This window comes from Tauraco erythrolophus, chromosome 3 (assembly GCF_009769465.1).
Source record: "Tauraco erythrolophus isolate bTauEry1 chromosome 3, bTauEry1.pri, whole genome shotgun sequence".
Taxonomy (NCBI): Eukaryota; Metazoa; Chordata; class Aves; order Musophagiformes; family Musophagidae; genus Tauraco; species Tauraco erythrolophus.
In genome coordinates this window covers 95,660,216-95,679,304 of record NC_141467.1, presented here as the reverse complement: position 1 = coordinate 95,679,304, position 19,089 = coordinate 95,660,216, and the positions used below count along the sequence as shown (strand labels likewise).

At 38.0% G+C, this 19,089-nt stretch overlaps 1 protein-coding gene across 1 annotated transcript in view; it reads left to right on the top strand.

The window, feature by feature from the left end:
* Positions 1–19,089, top strand: part of ADCY8 (adenylate cyclase 8) — a 131,891-nt gene that overhangs the window by 99,912 nt on the left and 12,890 nt on the right. The window contains exons 10-14 of the mRNA XM_086609564.1: positions 1,653–1,854; positions 5,002–5,091; positions 6,445–6,617; positions 9,750–9,831; positions 15,605–15,763. Of these exons, the coding sequence (XP_086465690.1) occupies positions 1,653–1,854; positions 5,002–5,091; positions 6,445–6,617; positions 9,750–9,831; positions 15,605–15,763 (706 nt within the window). The remainder of the gene's footprint in view (positions 1–1,652; positions 1,855–5,001; positions 5,092–6,444; positions 6,618–9,749; positions 9,832–15,604; positions 15,764–19,089) is intronic.

Here is a 19,089-nt window from a genome sequence, read left to right as displayed (position 1 = left end):
GTCTGATTCCCAAGATTGTCCTGCTATGTCCATGTGTCCTCTCCTGCCATTATGTCGGTGTGGTTTCCTTTTCTCATTGGTTATAATCTTTTAGCTTATGATGACACCTTCTAAAGTGAAAGCTTTAGATAAGTTAATAGGCTTAAACCATAGATGTGAATTCAGATCTATATGAGTTTGAAATTTTATAGAACATGGTCCATTCAGATTCAAGGAGTCAATCTGACTGAAAAACAAGGAAAGAAAAGCTGTGTTAATGTTTTCACTTCTGTTTCCACCTTATACCCTTAAATATGTCTTGCCTAGGGCACAAGTGTACAAACAGCATTGCACTCTACCCAAAGAGAAGAGGGATAGGTGACATAGCAAAATCTGAAATTTCATGTTTTCAATAAAACATATGTTTACAGAAGGCTTGATGAGCAGAGTACAGCTCACCTACACTCAGCCACTTGAAAGGGCGTAAGTCTCCCTGGACCACCCTGATAGACCACTTTCAAAGATTTTTTTCTATGAGACATTATGATTAAATCACTGTAGGGTACAGGCTCATGTACAACTAGGTTAGAAATTTTAATTACTTAATTTGAAGCCTCAAGTTTAATCATTCTCCTTATAGCACAAGTCAAGGAAAAGTAGAGTGAAGAAGGGAGAGTTTTACAGGAGCAGTGGAGTTACTATTTTGTATGGGTTTGATCTTTGAGAAAAAAAGACACAGAAAGGCGATGACTAGCACAAATAGGGGGAAAAAATTGAAGTGCTGAGTGCTTTCTTCTCAGTAAAGTAAAACAATTTACCACATTTCCCAACCACATAGGTTACTTGATTGACATCAGGTCCCAGATTTAAGCAAGAAAGGAATAAATTTAGAAAAATAAAGTTGGAATAGAAAAACTTATGGGTTTTAATGGTTTATTTAAAGGAGTTGAACTGTCTATCCTGTATATGCACTTAACAATACTTGAAAGGATCATAATTGCAACAGTTTATTTAAACATGTTTGGATCACAGAACACCTTTTGATTTGTTTTATATTTTAAAAGGCTTCCATGAAAACAGTAAATCAGTTCTTTTGCTTTTTTAGAAACCAATGAGATTCTTAGCTGCAGTTGACCCACTATTAATTAAAATGAGGGGAATCTTGCTGCATTGTTGTACTCACTTTAGAGTCTATGACTCTCAGTATAGTATGAGTTTAAGACACCTATGTTGTACTGTAGACAAAATAACTCTCCTGAACTAGCCCCAAACTAACCTACAAGAATGGGAACCAGCTCATGCATAAGTGACATCAAGATCCTACAAGTTGAATAGATTTGCTGTGAAAGAAACTTAAGGAACAACCAAGTCCTGAAAGAAGAGACATTCATGCCACTCAGACCCTATATAGACAGATAGAGGCACTAGCAATGATTTCCCTGGCTTATTTCTTCAGCAGCAGTTTCTCAGTCAGAAACCATGTGAAGCAATAGCAGACCTATGGAACATGAAGAAATCTTTCCTGTCTCTGGGTTAGGTTTTTTTCCTAGACTAATTGTCGTGGGTTTATGACAGCTGATTTTTCATAGTCTTAACTGTTTGTACATTTATTTTTGTAAGCAGAGGTGTTGTGTTTAGATTTAATGCTAGGTTCTCTTTTTTTTTTCCCCTAGGGTGATACCAATGGTCATTCAGTTTTCTATTCTGATTATGCTGCACTCCGCTCTTGTGCTAATCACTACGGCAGAAGATTACAAATGTTTACCCTTAATGCTCCGGAAAACTTGCTGCTGGATTAATGAGACCTACCTGGCCAGGAATGTCATTATATTTGCATCCATTCTGATTAATTTTCTTGGAGCCATCATCAATATTGTAAGCTTATAGTGAACCAGGGAATATTATACAGGAAAAGATGATTTATGAATTATTAAGCTTGCTACAGGACTTGCTAACTAATGTATTTATAAGCTAGCTATGATTTAAATATAAAAGGCGAAGTACCACAACTTCAGGATATTCAATCTGTTGCTTGAACTATGTGTTTCTGAAATATCTAATTATTTCTCTGTCATGAGTATGATCTATTTTTAAAATTGTTTTGCTACTTTCTGTTCAGTATATCCACCCTTTGAGGACCATTTGTAATTTTCTGACATGCTGATATACTTTCTTAAAGACTGTCAATCTAAGCCGTGGCATTTTAGTCTAATTAGGCTCCTAATATACAGGTCTCCACTAAGATCCTGAAACGGGATGAATCTAGAGCAAAGTTTACCAGTATATCTGATCTATACTGATATATCAATATATCTATATCATCAGTATGTATCGTATATCTGATATGGATGAGTGAGGAAATACATATACCAAGCTTTGCTTAACAGCTGTGCTTAGATAAAAATATTGGTAATTGAATACTGTGGGGCTGGCTCTATACAATGTCACATGGTAAAAGAGTGAGGTCTTTGTAAGACGTGTATAAAACAAATGCAAATACAATAGAGCCCTGATTATCTGGATGTCTTCAGAAATACGAGAGAGCTTTGCATGAATTAGGCAGATTATCATGTCACACAACCTGGCAGGTGTTGAAGCCTGAGCCAAGAAGAAGGTAAATATCTCTCTGATAGATTAAAAATAACATTTTCATCACTATTTCCTCTTGTAGGGCACCTTTCAGCTACAGATGTAGCAGTGCTTTTCCATCTAAACTTTATTCTTCGTAAATATTTGTTTCCTACTAGGTGAGACTAAGAAAGCATTTAGTGACAATAATAACAATAGTAACTATAACAACACAACAGCAACAATAATCATCCTGTAATAATAATAATAATAATAATTATTATATCATTGCAGTAAGTATGCTGAAGTCTGATACTTCAAGGTATCAGGTACTCACCTTTTGCTAACAGATATGACATTTTATTACATTCTATTGCTGTCATTATTCTGTGACTGTATTCAGGTTACCAATACGCTAAGACTCAGCAGCTGTCTTCGTTTTTTAGTGATACCATGCAGTCACTGATAGGAGAGTTAGTAGGAGAATGAAGAATGTAGCCATTGCTTGCTATCCTTACAGAGAAAATACAAATGCAGCAAATGATAGGAAGTTAAAGAGGACTGAAAACTCCCCGAAGATAAGAACAGTGGTACATCATAGTATAGATCTATAAGGAGCGTTGCAGAATTTAGGGGTTTTAAATCATATTTGACAAATATCTGTCAGGAAATATTTTAGTAGAGTTAATCTTGGTCTTGAAACAGGAAGAACTCCAAAGGGCTATCTGTACCCTCTTTGCTACGGATATGATAATAACAAGATTTGTTTCTGACTTCTTGTGGATTATTTTTTAAGATTTTGTCTGCTGCAGTCTTGTGGGATGGCTAATCCAAAAACAGTCAAAAGAAATATAATTCTTTTTACACTCATACCAATGGGCTTCTATGAGGCAGTAAACAGTTATATTTATTGTCATATATTTAGAATGGCAGTGACTTGAGTCACCAAGTCCTGACATCTACAGGAGACCACATATAACCTCATTATTTCATATGTAAAAATCCTACCATAATAATAGTTTACTTTTAAGTGCTTCCTGTACCCCTCTAAAAAAAAAAAAAAAAGTTACAAGAAAAGAAGCAGGCACCACAGCAGCCAGTGGGGTTCCATATAGTGGACTGCAGAGCTCGGGAGTGATCTACATGTATTTAAGAACAGCGAATGCAGCTCACCCTTGTGCTATATGCATCCACCGAGTTCAACTGCACCCAGTTGGAGGGAACTAAGGCTCAGATACTTTCTAACAAGAGCCATAAGGCTTTGGTTTCACCAGGAAGGCAAATGAGTCTTGTGGATCTTTACATCAAGTGCGTTCTTACTGTTGTAAAATTAGAATAAAGTTTCTGATTTTGAAAGTCTTTTAAAAAGACATCCAGAGTGGTTCCCATGGCACTCAGCCCTGCAGAGAGGTGCTGTACACCGCATAAACTTGCAGAAGGTACCATTAACTGTCTGTTGTCACGGAGAACTGCAACAACAACCTAGATAATGTTGCTGCATTGCAGAGATGACTGAATTGCTCAAAGAACAAACAAGAGAGTTCCAAGTTCAAAATTCATTAGAATTTAATTATAAGAAATCAGGCCTCATTAAACAAACTCTCTAAATCTGTTGGAAAGAAAGACAGGGGAACTGGCTTGTGCATACCAGCTTGATGAGATGACCTAGTATAAACATCCAGATTGGATTAATATATGTAAGAGGAGACTCCATCTGCTTTAACTGTCAAAATATGAAACCATTAATGATTTTTTTCCTATGTCCTAAGTCTATGATGTATTGCAACTCAACACTGCTGTTTTGTTTATATTTAACGCACTTGGTTTGAAATACTATTTAAATGAACATAGGTCATGAAAGCAAAAGGCAGTATTACATTCTCAAAACCAATATAATATGAATGAATTTTCATGCCCTACCCTTCTAGTCGTCACAGTTACAGTTCTAGGACCACACCATGTTTTGGCACAAGCCAATTCTACATGATGCTATGGGATTTTGTCCCATGTCTAGAAGGATGATACTGTCCATAGCAATGTAGCAGAAAAAAACTACTTGCAAGTGCATACATGCAATCTGATTTTATCCTCCAAATTTAATAATTTTCTCTATGGTTTATAGCAAAATATAAACATTTTGAGAGGGTGATTCTGAAGAGTTCAATATCAGTCCTTTGAAGCTCCTGGAGGAGCTCATTTTTCCCATTTGGCAACAGCAGAGCATAGGAAGGCTACTCAGACGCTGAATGTCTGTAGCATGAATAGCTCAATCCTTTCCCTTTCATCTCCACAGTACGTCTTCTTACTGTTCATTTAGTCCTTGGTGCCAGTTAGGCAGCTGCCATGGAGAGCAGCAGGTCAGCCATTTCCACCCCTGAAGCCAGCCAGCCAGCCACACAAGCACTTAGTCACCAGTGCAGAATATAGCCTTGATTTTTTTTTCTTTCTTCACAGCTATGGTGTGATTTTGACAAACCAGTAGCCCTGAAGAACCAGACGTTCAATTCATCTGCATCTTTTACGGACATCTGTTCCTATCCTGAGGTATTTCTGAGAGTACATTTGAATCTGAGGCATGGATCCACAAAGGTTACACGTCGACCACTGTCTAAAATCAATGACCTGTGTTTTGGTGGTGGAGTCAGGTGCTTCAACAACACTGTGAAGCTGAACCTTTGCATCTATCCATACGCTGATAGAAAAAGCAGAGGCAGGTTACAGACAGAATTAATTTCATGGTCCAATGGGGCATTACAACCAAGTTGCAACCTTTGAACTTCATAAAACCTTTATGCTGGAAACACATCCAGCAGTGATTCAATGAATCTACTGCAATGAAACACACTACTTAATTCATATGAAGCTAATGGAGACTAATACTTCTTACATAACAAAATCAGCCGTCATCCTCCTGTAGTTATTTTAAATTTGCATTTGGAGAAAAAAAAAATCCTTTCTATGATGAGCAAGCAGGCAACAAAATCAATGGGTTGGTTATGTGCAGATAAAAGAAGTATGTTGTTTAGAAAGTCATATGGCAGTGTCATGCTACTGTCAACAGTATGCCACAAATTGCAGGGATGCACATATTCCTAGAGAGGAACCATACTAAAGAAAAACTGAACTTGGAAAAATGAATACTATGTCTCCTAAAGCTGTATGATAGAAGTTAATTTAAGCTACATTTGGGCTGTGAGTGTTGATGTTGCTATTTTAGATCTGAATGGCTCATGGCCATGATTGTCTCTCTATATCCAGTATCAATTGCAGGGATTGCATTTGACAGATAACTAATCATGGAGGAAAACGATACAATGAAGAGATCAGAAAATGAGATATGAATAAAACTTCCAGGAAACACATTTTAAGAGAGTAATGTAACTAAGTTTAACTTACAATATTAAAAATTAAAAAATTAAAAATAAACCCCCTCCCAAACCTGTGGCTTTATCCTCTCTTCAAGTAGCACGGGAAAAGGATTAATGGTTCTCCCATCCTGATGAATGTGGGCCTTGTGGAAGTTTAGAATCCAAAGCAACATAAATTATTTTCTCTCAGTTGACTTTTCATTAGCAAACTACAAGCAGCACCTCTCCCTGTCTTCTTTTCACTACACAGGATGCCCTTTCCCTTATAACAATGAAATGCCATAAAGGCACAGAGGAGGATTTCTGTTAACATAGAGGTGCCATGCAAAATAGAATTTGTAATTTCACATTCTATTTTAGCAAAACCATTATTTCCAAAATGCCCTGTACCCTAAGAAGACTTAGATGAGCACTGAAATCTAGAATAATTTTTTTATAAATCTGATCAATTGATCATTTATGTAGATACTTACGGAGTGAATATGTGGTCACTGATGGCTGAAAGTAACCACTGCTGTTTTCTATTCAGTATTTTGTCTTCACTGGTGTGCTGGCAATGGTGACTTGTGCAGTTTTTCTTCGTCTCAACTCCGTCCTGAAGCTGGCAGTACTTCTCATCATGATTGCGATCTATTCTCTGCTGACTGAGACCATTTATGCTTCCCTTTTTCTGCAATATGACAACTTTAACCACAATGGAGAGTAAGTGTTCACAGCCCCCTTTAGGAACTGCTTTTTAACAAGGTAGTAGGTCAAGTCTTGCCAGAGTATACAAGCACAAAATGGCACTATATATAAGTATGGAGTGATGGTTGCAAGAGACAATGACTAGTCCAAAAAGATTTATAATGTGATTCTTTCTGAGGCCTTTTTATTAAAATGTTCATTTCATGGCGACATTTAAATTTTAAACAGGGTTTGTCTTTTATGTCTCACATAGTCTATCAATGTTGCTAAAAATATGCGTTACAGTACATGTACATTGTTTGCTTCTATTCTTGAAAACTCCAGAGATACCGATTGAAATTCTTACCTCAATTTAAGAAAACAGAAGTGAACAGCTGATATTTTAGAGGCAGAGTTTTAACTGTATAAAATTCAGACTATAGGATGTAGTTGTGAAAGACAGAAGGAATACAGGAATGATCCCATTTTGTAGGAGTGCATTTGAAGGACAGACTCCTTCTCCCAGGCTTCCTTCCCAGCAAGAGGAGTTGAAGAGGAGAACAGAAGAGCCACAGTAATTTGCAGAGTCAGAGGTACATCAAGTGTTGCAATAACTGAATCTAGAGCAGCAGTGATTTAGCTCATTCAGAAAAACACTTCTTCAGTCTTTGATACTTGACCGATTTAATATTGCAGTTGCTTGTGCTTGTAAGCGTATGCCGGATGAAGATTCTCAGAACAACAGAAAAGCATGGATTTGCAGTGCAATTAGTTCTCACAACAGCCACATCTTCTCATTAGCAAGGCTCTGCATGTGTATCTTTCTTGCTAGCTTTCTATGGTAGCAAAGTACTAAAGATTTGGGATACAATTCCTTTTTTCTAGTGCTAGTTATGCTCCTACAGACTAACAACATGTCATTTAGCATATTCACAGCAGAGCCCAGCAAATACGACAAATGACAGCAAGCAATACTTTGGCTAAGTAACTAGAAGTAAAAATCATTCTCGTTGTCTCTAATTTTTGTCACTGATCAAGCATGGCAAAGAAAAATTCTGCCTCGCATGGAAACCTTAGAGAATTCAGAGGAGTTTATATTTCCTGTGTCAGTGAAACTCTCCAGTGACTTTTATCATGGAAGAATAAGAAAGAGCCAGGGATATCCTCTAGAGTAGCCTCTGTTTTCTGTATCCTCTGTTTCTGTAGCCTGGGTCATAGGGAACTCAGCTGAGATGCTCCACACTCAGGACATGGATCTTAACTTCAGCTCTGACATTAGGGAGCATGAAGTTCAAGGCTGTCTGCCCCAGAAACTTATCCGTTTTCTTAGCCATATAGATTAGTTTAAAAAAAAGTTTTTGCAAATCCCTGTGAAATTCATCTAGCTCATATATTTGTGACTATAGTTACATTACCACAATATGCAATAATGGATGAGTTTGTAACTAAGAGTTCTGACTCTGCTGCCTTTAGCCAGTGTACAAGGGGTCCTTCCAGAATGAAATCTTTGAGAGGCTGTATTTCAGACAACTTCAAAATGGGAAATAATTGAATTCCAAAATATTTGCAGATGTCAAAGATCATAGAATCATAGAATCATAGAATGGTTAGGGTTGGAAGGGACCTCAAAGATTGTCTAGTTCCAACCTCCCTGCCATGGGCAGGGACACCCTCCACTACACCAGGTTGCCCAAAGCCTCGTCCAACCTGGCCTTGAAAATGTTGGCCTTGAAAAAGATGTTTCCTACCTGTCTTTTGCTTTATACAGATGACTCATCCCATAGCAGCATATTTCCTCACAGTAAATTCTTCATTAGGCCCACAAAGTCAGTTAGAGTTAGGTCTGTCAAAAGACAGTTTTCTTTTGGTTTAGTTTCCATCAAGCTCTGCTCTTTCTCTCTCTAATTTCTCTGTCATAAGAGTCCTCCTCTGACAAATATCACCTGATCCTTTTTTCAAAATTACTATGGAAAATGGATTCAAGGTTTGGACTTTGATTTATTCTTGGATCTCAAGGTAGACAAAAGAGTATCCCAAAGTCTTTTCCAACTTCCGCTCCTTGTTTACTCCTTTATAAACTTTTTCCACAACTTCAAGCCTTAAACATCTCTTAACTATTTCCTCATCTTTCTTCATCTCCCTTCAACAAAATAATTGCCAAGCATCCATGTTAAATTTGTATCCAAATTTAGTTCTTTTTCTCTATTGTTCTACTATGAGATTGGCTCTATCATTTCCCAACGTCTCCATTTATGTCTTTTCCCCTCGGAAGCATGTCTTTAAAATCCTTTGATATTACAGAGATACTCACTTTCTTCAGTTCTGTCATCTTTCTACAGAACTGTAATTTCTCTTTATATTTGAAACCCTCTTTAACTGCTCTGGACCCCTTTTACCTTATTTTGTCACACTTTCCTCATGTTCCACACACAGCATCTCAGCGATTTCATACAACGAATTTCATATAGCCAGTACTTTCTTGGCTCATCTTCTTTCTTTCACTACTGTTTGTGGTGGTTTCTGTACTTCCCCTGTTATAGGCAGACATTTCTTCTCTTCAATCCTCTTTGTGGCTCAGTAAAACCAGTCCTAGTTACTGCTTGCCATTTTTTTTGATTCCCCTTTGATCCACACCTCCTTCTTCAACTCACCTGTCATCTTCTTCGAATGTTTCTCATAGTATGGGGATGTTCAACTTTCAGCACCTGCCCTGGGGTTCATTTTTTGTCTCTAGGCCCATTCACTGAGCTTTTACTTTCACAATTTAGAAATTTTCCTTTCCCAGCTGCAGCCTCAACCTTGCCCCATCCAGATCCCACCTCTTGTACTCTGCAGGGGCTATGGTGCTCATGGCTCTTTACCAAGCTCCCAGGAAAAGAGACTGACACACAGCTTTGCATATCACATTTGAAAGAGACAGATCATCACCTTCTGTGTACCTACTGTAGGCCGCAGTTTAGTTATTTTATATATTTGTCTCCAAACAGTGAACACTCCAATTACACTCCTGTTGTCTTGAACTAATTATTGCTAAATTGTATTTTCAAATACAGAGGATTTACTTTTTGAAGAACAACAAAAAGTACCAGGGTGCATTATGAAATGAAACTGAACAATTACAACACTGACAAATCAATAACTATGTTTTACTTTGGATCTTTTTTCCAGCACAGACTTCCTGGGTACAAAGGAGGCATCTTTACTACTGATGGCAATGTTCCTTTTAGCCGTGTTTTATCATGGTCAACAGGTAATGCAAACATTTGCTTTAACCATTCTCTATATCATTTGCAATTACAGGATATGACAATTATTACTTTCAAAATACCAACTGTCTTTTTATCACTTAGGCATATGACCTTTGACAATTTAATAAACCATATGCAGAATCTGATTAAAGAAAGCCCACATCTGACACCACCTAGCATCTTTAAAGAACTTGTGAAATATTATCTTCAGCAATACACAAGTTATATTGCATGTTCTAACAGAAATTGAAGGAACAAATGGGACTTCATTTATCTTAGTGACATGTACAATTCCAGTGGTATCTGACTGCTTCAGTGCACTTGAGTAGGCATAAAACAAAAATAAAGAAAGGCAATAACAAATAGTAAATAATAAAACTCCCGTGAAATAGTTTGGTATGTTCATAAAGGAAAAACAACAAATTTGAGGAAATGAGGAAAATCTGTGCTTAAGCACCAACACTAACTCCTCTGGGTCATGTACCACTTGCAAGAATTCTTTCACGTGGACCTGGGTCATAACCAAGATTTAAGAGCCTCAGAGCTTTAGGACTGATATGTTCAAGGAGGAACTGAGAAACTGGGCATTTCAAGAATCCATACACAGTGCACAAAGATAGTGAAGTATGACAAATTAAGATTTAAAACAACAAATGCTTTGAGTAAAAGCCACCTAAAGCAGGGAGTTTTCTCCAACAGTTCTGGATGGCAACCTGTTTGGGCTGCTGCATGTCAAACATGCTGACTTCAGGCAGTTTCTGTTCACATAAAGGCAAATGGGACCACTTCATTAAAGGAAGTAGCAACCACGATTGCCTTTAGACATTGTCCTGCATGTCCAACTCGCTTAAAGATTTTCCCTTCAAGAGCATTAGGCTGATTAATACCAGCATTTCTCGACCCTAATTTGAGAGAGGAACGCTGCTGTGGTGAATAACACATTATACACTTTATAAAAATATTACAATAACTTTGTAAGTTGTGCAGGTATCTAAAGGCTCCATTCCTTCCATTGGAGAGCAAAAAGAAGGCAAGGTCTAAATATTCTAGTAATTTTCTTCCTTTTTATCTTCTTTTTGAGGAAATGAGAAATGACTATAGGGAAAGCAAGGGATTAAATGCACTTTGTGTCCAGATTTAAGTCTGATAGAAAATAAAGTACAATGTACTTTAACATAACTTTATCAAGACACATAGCTCATTTAGGAACAATATGCAACAAATAAGAACAACAGAACATCCCAAATTTGTGATATGCCTTATAACATTCCCAATGATTCTTAACATACGCAAAGATATAAATGTAAGGGTTGGGAATCATCTAAAGTGAGAGTAAGTACTAAGAAAGAAAACACTAAAGGAGTCTAGATAAATTGAGGGTTAGGGAGAACCCACGTAATGTTCTTCAGGATCACAATTCTGAGAGTAAATGTCTGTCTTCTACATAAGCCTGATCTGGGGTGTTTAAGACTATTTTCCAGCCCAGAGATCTATTAGCACAGCACAGCCTTTCTCCATCCTATTAATATTCCTTGTTCCACAAAACCAGGTGACTGCCCTTAAACTACCCTTGGAAATGGTCCCTGAGATGTGCTAACTCCTGCATGTTCTCCCAAGCAATTCATAGGGCCACTCTGTCACAATATCCAACAGCAGTGCCCAGGAACATTTCCTTGTATTGTTTGATTTCCTATTATAGAGTTAATCTAAAGGTCTCTGTACAAACACAAAATATATATAAGAATTTTGTCCAGAGTACATTAAAAACAAATCACTTCAATTGTCTGAATTGATGGGAAGCACGGTAAATCCGATAAAGTCCTCCAGCACAGCTTTGCTTCTCACAAACTGCAAAAGTATTCTGAAGTAGAAAAGCTTAAAACTTGCCTCATTCTTAGTGGATTTACAAAAAAAAAAGATTATTTTTGTAAGATCAACCTTATGGACCTTTAATTTCTGAACAACTAACTACTGTTATTTATCCATTGTGATTTAAAGTTAATCCCCACTTTTGCACCCAGAATTTTAAGTTAGATTCAAGAAAAAGTTATGCGAGACTGAATTTTCTTAAAATATTACCTGTACTTCAGCCAAGAAATCTCGAGGGTCTCTGGTGCTAAACCCATAATTAAAAATAGTTTTATTACTGTTATATGACATCAGGCTAAATAGACTAATTCTCTATTAGAAACTCAATTTCATCTAAAAGCACATCTTTTTAACGCTAGTAATACATATTTTACAGCAGTATTTCTGCAAACTGAACTTGAGAAAAAGCACGACAACAGTGTTGTGGTTAATTTCTAGTTCAGACTTACTCTTGTAATATGTGTTAATTTACTGCTTTATCTTTTTTTGATGAGTTAAGTAGAACATTTTGAGTGAACATAAAATATCCCTTTAAAACATTATCAAAGTACAGTACTATATACAGTCTCTTTACTAGAAATACATCTCTAGGGAAAACACACAATATAAATACCCTGTTAGCCCTGAGTAAAACCTTCTGCTGTGGCTTTAAAAGGGAAGGTTTTAAAAATTGCAAAGAGGGAATAAAACCGCCCACAGCAGACTCAGTCTCTTCTCTCCCTCCATTCCAAATAGACCTTGAAAGAGATCTTGTAAAGCAGAGGGCAAAATCCTCTGATTTTTTTTTTTTAGATTGGAGATGTGAGTGCAGATCTTGCCTACACCAGATGAGTGTTCTGGTGTAGGCAAGTGTTGACTGTCAGAACTGGATGATCTTTGAGGTCCCTTCCAACCCAAACCATTCTATAATTCTATGATTCTATGATTGATTCTATGATTCTATGATTCTGTGATTCTATGACTGACTGGTTTACTCCTCTGCTTCTGAGGCTATTTGGTGCAAAGGAAGACTTGAACTTTGGCAGGGAAGGCACAGTCAGCTGTGTATCTAATAACCTCTGGATGTCATGGCTGTAGCTTAGCTCTACAGAGCCTTGTGAGAAGGAAGGAAGGACCGACATCTCTACATAGCAATTTATCTGCAACAAACTGGACCCCCTCAAACCTTTTTCATGCTTGGGAAAAAGGAGAGGAGTAAGAAAATGTGAAGAGGAGATTGTTCCAATTGAAAGAGAAAAAGAGAGGAAGAGACATACCTAGTTCTGCTACTATGTTTCAGGCCTCTTCATTATCCTTTGCATATTCAGATTTTAGTGTAGTGAACAAATGATATTGCTCATTTTGCCTCGAGATAGAGTGTTTTCAGTGGCTGAAAGTGTTCCTTTGGGATGTAAATCCTCTTGTCATTCTCTAAAGAATATTCTGCCCCTCGGACACATCCTTCCTTCTGCTTTCTTTGCATGTGGTAATTGTCCGCAGAAAGGTTAGGTTGTACAGCATTTAGAGGACATAGGTAGTGTTAGGCTTTTTGTGTAATATATCTTCTCTATTTTCTTCACTCACAATGGGAATTAGGGGTGTTTCATAAAGTTACATATCTGGGCAAGAAAGCCTAGACATGTCAAGATTTGTGTTGCAGATAGACATTTTTTTGGCACCACTGTGCCCAGAAATCTTTCTTTACACAATCAAAAAATAAACTCAAAACTCAACCCTATAATTTTGTTAGTTTTAATGAATATCAGAACTTAGCAAAGCATCTTCTTAAAATTTTCTATTTTCAAGCCTCATATGTAGCATATCTTTTCATCTCTGAATTGGCAGTGTCATCTCAGTTGTCCACTGATGGTGCAAGACAAATATTTCATGTTACAATGTGATTATAAATAACTAGAATGACGTTATTTAAAATGTAAAGATCAGCTGTTGCTATTCTGAGCTAGGTTTAGAGATGTGAAACTTTTCTGTACAGCAGCATAAAAGGTCAGCTGTGAAAAATTGTACTACATTTTTTTGCAAAGCCCTTATTGTAGTGGCATTAAGTATCTGAAGCATCAAAGAACTCAGAATCCATCAGCAGCTCCTGCTCCAAGCCAATCTGTAAAATACCTTTAGAACTCCTTGCAAAATTATAGTCAGTGTTGCCTCCTCAGTCAGCTGGTAGAGATAAAAGTCAGTTATGATCTTATATGGGCTCTGTCTTCTAGCACAAAAGAAAGGGTGAAGGAAACTGAAAAATGTTGAAAAAAAAAAGATTTAAAAATTCTTTTTTTCTTACAGTTTTTTTTGAGAAATTAATTTAAGAAATTAATAGTCACAAGACAGAACATCAAAATATTAGAAGTAGAAAAGAGATTAATTGTTTATAAAAGTGGCAATAGCATCTACAGGGCAAGTAAATCACTGGTGAAATGCATACAAGCTTTGGAAGTTTTTATCAATCCAGGGTCACTTTTTAGCTTTTAGGAAGGAAATCTCTCTGGAGTACAGTCAACCTGTAAACCTCCTTGCAAGGTGCTTTGCATTTTCTTCTGAACAGTTTGCCATTGGTTACTGCTGGAGACAAAAAATGTGGACAAGATGACTCACTAAACAATGCCTGAACCCCCTCTTAGTCACTCCCACCACTGGAAACTTGCTTTTACTTCAGTTTAGTGCATGAATCATATCCCAACCACTTCCCTACTCCCAGTATCTTTTGGCAAGCCATTTGATGTCTCTCCCAGATGTAAAAGTCATTCATTTGCTGGCATAATATGTTTCTCTGCTGGCTATTTGACTGTTATCTCTGGTTAGAGCATCTCAAGCCTCACAAATATATTTTCTCTTTCAGTTTACTGCACACAGGTCTTTCTGTGCCGTAGCTTAATAAATCACCCCTTCTGCAAGCTACAGAACCACCTACCTTAAAATCTGATTAGTACTCTTCATCAGTGTCATGTACCCAAAAGTTCTGGCAGCGCTGGTCTTGTCCATGTGCTGAAACACGTGCCTCTCAGGCAAACAACATGAAGTTTTGACATATTCCCCATTTCAGGTAGCAGACAGTTGCCATTTCTGTATATATGAATATGCATTTGTATGTATATATATAAAATTACACAATGCATATATATATATGTGCATATATAAACTGTGCTGTGCAGGAATCTCCCTTTTTTCCTGTACACATATAGCACTGAAAACCATTGAACTTTTATTTGTATCTGGGAGTATCAGGCACTGCCACTGTGCATGTACTAAATTGTGGCTGTAGGCTCTGGATCCACAATAAGTCAGGGATAGTATTTGAGGGGGTATCAAATTGCAAATTTTCCAATATCTTGTAAAAGACTTAAATTGCAAATAAATCTGTGGCCCAAAAGTAGAAATACCTCATTTTGGTGCCACAGATTCGAAAGTCCTCTTTGGCAGCGTGTTGGACTGTTGTCTTTAGTTTTGCTGAAAGATGCTTATCCTTGAGAAGTAAACTACCCATCTGCAAAGTGTTTAGAATGACCCTTGTACTATTTTCTCATGAAACCCATTTCATTTGAAAACACATAAGAAAAGGGGAACATATTCATTTCATACCAATATCTTCCAATACCTTACATCCTGTCTGACTCCATTATCTGTCTAAGATGTGTTTAAAAGGAAAATACTTTTGTGCAATTTTCTAGCCACCATAACAGTAATATGACAAATATTATTTTGCCCAAGATTCCTCTGAGACACTCACCATACACAAGGCAAAGAAATAATCTCTTTTTATGACAATGAAATCAAATTCTTTCAGAGTCGAAGGCCTTCAGCATCACCGAAGGCAGTTACATGGCAGGAGCAGCCTGCCAGGATGACAATACAATCTCTACTCTTATCTTGCCAGGTTTTATTTTTCCTTTCTTTTTCTTTCTGGAATTACAGCTTGAATACACGGCAAGGCTGGATTTTCTGTGGCGTGTTCAAGCAAAAGAAGAAATCAATGAAATGAAGGAGTTGAGGGAGCATAATGAAAATATGCTACGGAATATTTTACCCAGTCATGTTGCTCGTCACTTCCTGGAGAAGGATCGGGATAACGAAGTATGTATCAGTTTTATCTTTGATACTTTTGTCTAATTAGCAAAAGAAAAGCAGATCTGTTAGGAGCTTAGGTCTTGATAGGATTAATTGCAGAAATATCTGCAGAAGTATCTGATCCACATTTGGATCAGATAAAAAAAAAAAAAAAACACATTTGTATTTTAAAGTAAAGGGTTCTACACTTCTAGGACCACTTTTTCCAGGTTCAGGCTCACCAGTAGGAGACACATGGACCTACTAGACCAAGTCCAGCAGAGGGCCACCGAGATGATTAAGGGGGTTGGGGCACATGATGTATGAGGAGAAACTGAGAGCTGAGTTCATTCAACTTTAAGAGGAAAAGGCTGAAAGATTATCTCATTGTTGTCTTCAAATATCTAATGGGTGTTTACAGAGAAGACAGAGCCAAACTCTTCTCCAATAGGGAAGTGGAAGGACAAGAGGCAATGACACAAGTTGCAGGAAGAAAAATCTCAGTTAGATATATGGGAAAAAAAATCCCTCAGAAAGTGGTCATCTCACTGGGACTCAGAGAGGTTGTGAAATCTCCAGTCTTTGAGATATTCAATCCTTAAAGGAACAAGGCCATGAGACATTTGACCTAATTGGCCCTGCTTTGAGTGGGAACTGTATTAGATGACCTTAAGAGGTCCCTTCCAACCTATGAGTCTAGGAAAATCTAGTATGCCTGAAAAAAGTATGTGAATTTAATAGAATGCCTGTGCAACCTTAGGACAGTTGCCCAGTGTTGCGAAAGTGTTATTACAGCCATGACAGTTATTATGGAAGGAATCTGTGCGACAGGCTGCAACAGACCTGAGCCTCTTGCATCTTCAACCCAAGAGAACATTTTTGCTGTTTCATATTGCACCTGAATTGCCTCTTTGGGGCAGTTGACAAAACACCTATTTCAGAAACATAGCTCCTAAAGAGTGCTTGTAGTACACAAAGAAAGGTTTGATAACAGAGTGTCAGGGTATTCCTAAGAGAGAGTTTGAAGAGAAGTTGTGGAAGGGGTAAAGGAAAGTCTCCAGAATTTGTTTCTGAAAGCAGCAGTAAGTCACTTACTCCTTATATGAAATAAAGCAAACGCATATTATAATATTATCTGTGAATAAATACAATTGTATGATGAAACTGGAATTTTCCCATGTAATGTTGGAATTATCTTTTATAATGAAGAGGTTACAAATGTTACAAGATTCAGGTTGCCATCACTAGCATATCTATTCATTGCGCAGCAAAATGGAATCAAGGCTACCCTTTTCTTATTGTACATTTTGGAAATAGATGTAGCCAGATGAATTAGACTGCACAATGAGGGATCATTGTGTTCTGAAGATGTGATTTGAAATATCACCCAGGGAAGGACCACATAGTGAGACGCTACAAGAAAATGTACTTTAGAAATCAACCTCTTGAGGAATTTTACGCTCTGTGGATATTAAGCTGCCATAAAAACACTGCTCTGCACATGAGAAAATGTGTGTGTGAAAGCAACCACGTTAAAATGCTTCATTGCAAATGGAGCAGACCGCAATATCAACCGTGAGTGTGTTCGGTCTGGATATCTGCATTACGGATTTTCATGGAAAGCATGTCCTCTCTTACACATTCATTCACATACACTAACATGCATAATAATCTACCAAAGCAAACAGATGCCCCATGGATCACTGCTGATGCTTCAATAATTTGCCACTGAATTCAATTCCACCACCCCTGCTTTTTGTAAGGCAATTTCCAGAGTGACTATACTTGGGGATGATTTATGCATGAGCCGGCTGGCTATAACATCTACCAGATTTCAGTACAATCAATCCTACAGTTCATGTCTGGCCATTAAGTTAATTTCTCTGCTCTCAAAAAATGAATTCCCAAATGTGTACTGTAAGCGCTTTCTCATAAATGTATTATTTCTGTCTTGATGCTTCTTACCAAAAATAGAAAAACAGAGCAGCTGAAGGCTCAGCCAGTTGTTTTCTATCTTCATGATCTGAGGAAAGAGTATGCATGAGTGTATATATGCTTCTCCTAGCACATATTGTGTAGTCTTCCATAAGCATCCATAAACTAACGTGTATATTAGTTTTCTCTATACCTATAAAAGGCATTAAGAGTGTCCTTAGAGTATGGCTTCCATGACCCTGCAGATGTTCTTCAGTGAAAGAAAGTGTAAGAACAGGAAGGGAATCAATCATGATTTTTTCTCAATCAAAGCTTTGCAGTGTCTTTGGAAAATAACAGAATTTTCCCACTTTTACTGTAGGATGCATTGTTAAAGAGTCTAGATAAGTAGCAGCATACGCAGCATAGCAAAGTGCAGGGCAGGGATTCAGGATTCTTTTCTACAGAGAAGCAGGATGAAGGAAGAGGAAGAGCCTGAGGTGTTCCTATCAGGTGTATGGCGTCTAGCAGTAAGTCATAGAATCGTAGAAAAGTAGAATGATTGAGATTGGAAGGGACCTTAAAGATCGTCTAGTTCCAAACCCCTTGCCATGGGCAGGGACACCTTCCACTAGATCAGGTTGCTCAAAGCCTCATCCAGCCTGGCCTTGAACACTTCCAGGGATGGGGCATCCACAGCTTCTCTGGGCAACCTGTTCCAGTGCCTGACTACCCTCAGAGGGAAGAAGTTCTTCCTTAGATCTAATTCAAATCTCTTTTCATTCAGTTTAAAACTGTTACCCTTTGTCCTACCACTACATGGAGTTGCAAAAAGTCCCTTTCCAGCTTTCTTGTAGGCCTCCTTTAAGTACTAGAAGGCTGCTAGAAGGTCTCCCTGGAGCCTTCTCTTCTCCAGGCTCAACAACCCCAACCCTCTCCTCTCATCCTCTCTTCATAGCAGAGGTGCTCCAGCCCTCAGATCAACTTCGTGGTACTCCTCTGGACTTGCTCCAAGAGCTCCACATCCTTATTGTGTTGGGGCCCCAGAGCTGAATGCAGTATTCCAGGCAGGTTCTCACAAGAGCAGAGTAGAGGGGCAGAATCACCTCCCTTGATCTACTGGTCATGCTTCTTTGGATGTAGCCGAGGATACAGTTGGCTTTGTGGGCTGCCAGCGCACATTGCCGGCTCATGTTGAGCTTCTCATCAACCAACATTCCCAAGTCCTTCTCCTCAGGGCTGTTCTCAATCCATTCTCCGCCCAGCCTGTACTCGTGCTTGGGATTACCTGATCCAAGTGCAGGAGATTGCACTTGGCCTTGTTGAACTTCATGAAGTTCGCATGGACCCACCTCTCAAACCTGTCGAGGTCCCTCTGGATGGCATCCTTTCTTTCTGTTGTGTTGACCACACCACACAGCTTGGTGTCATCAACAAAC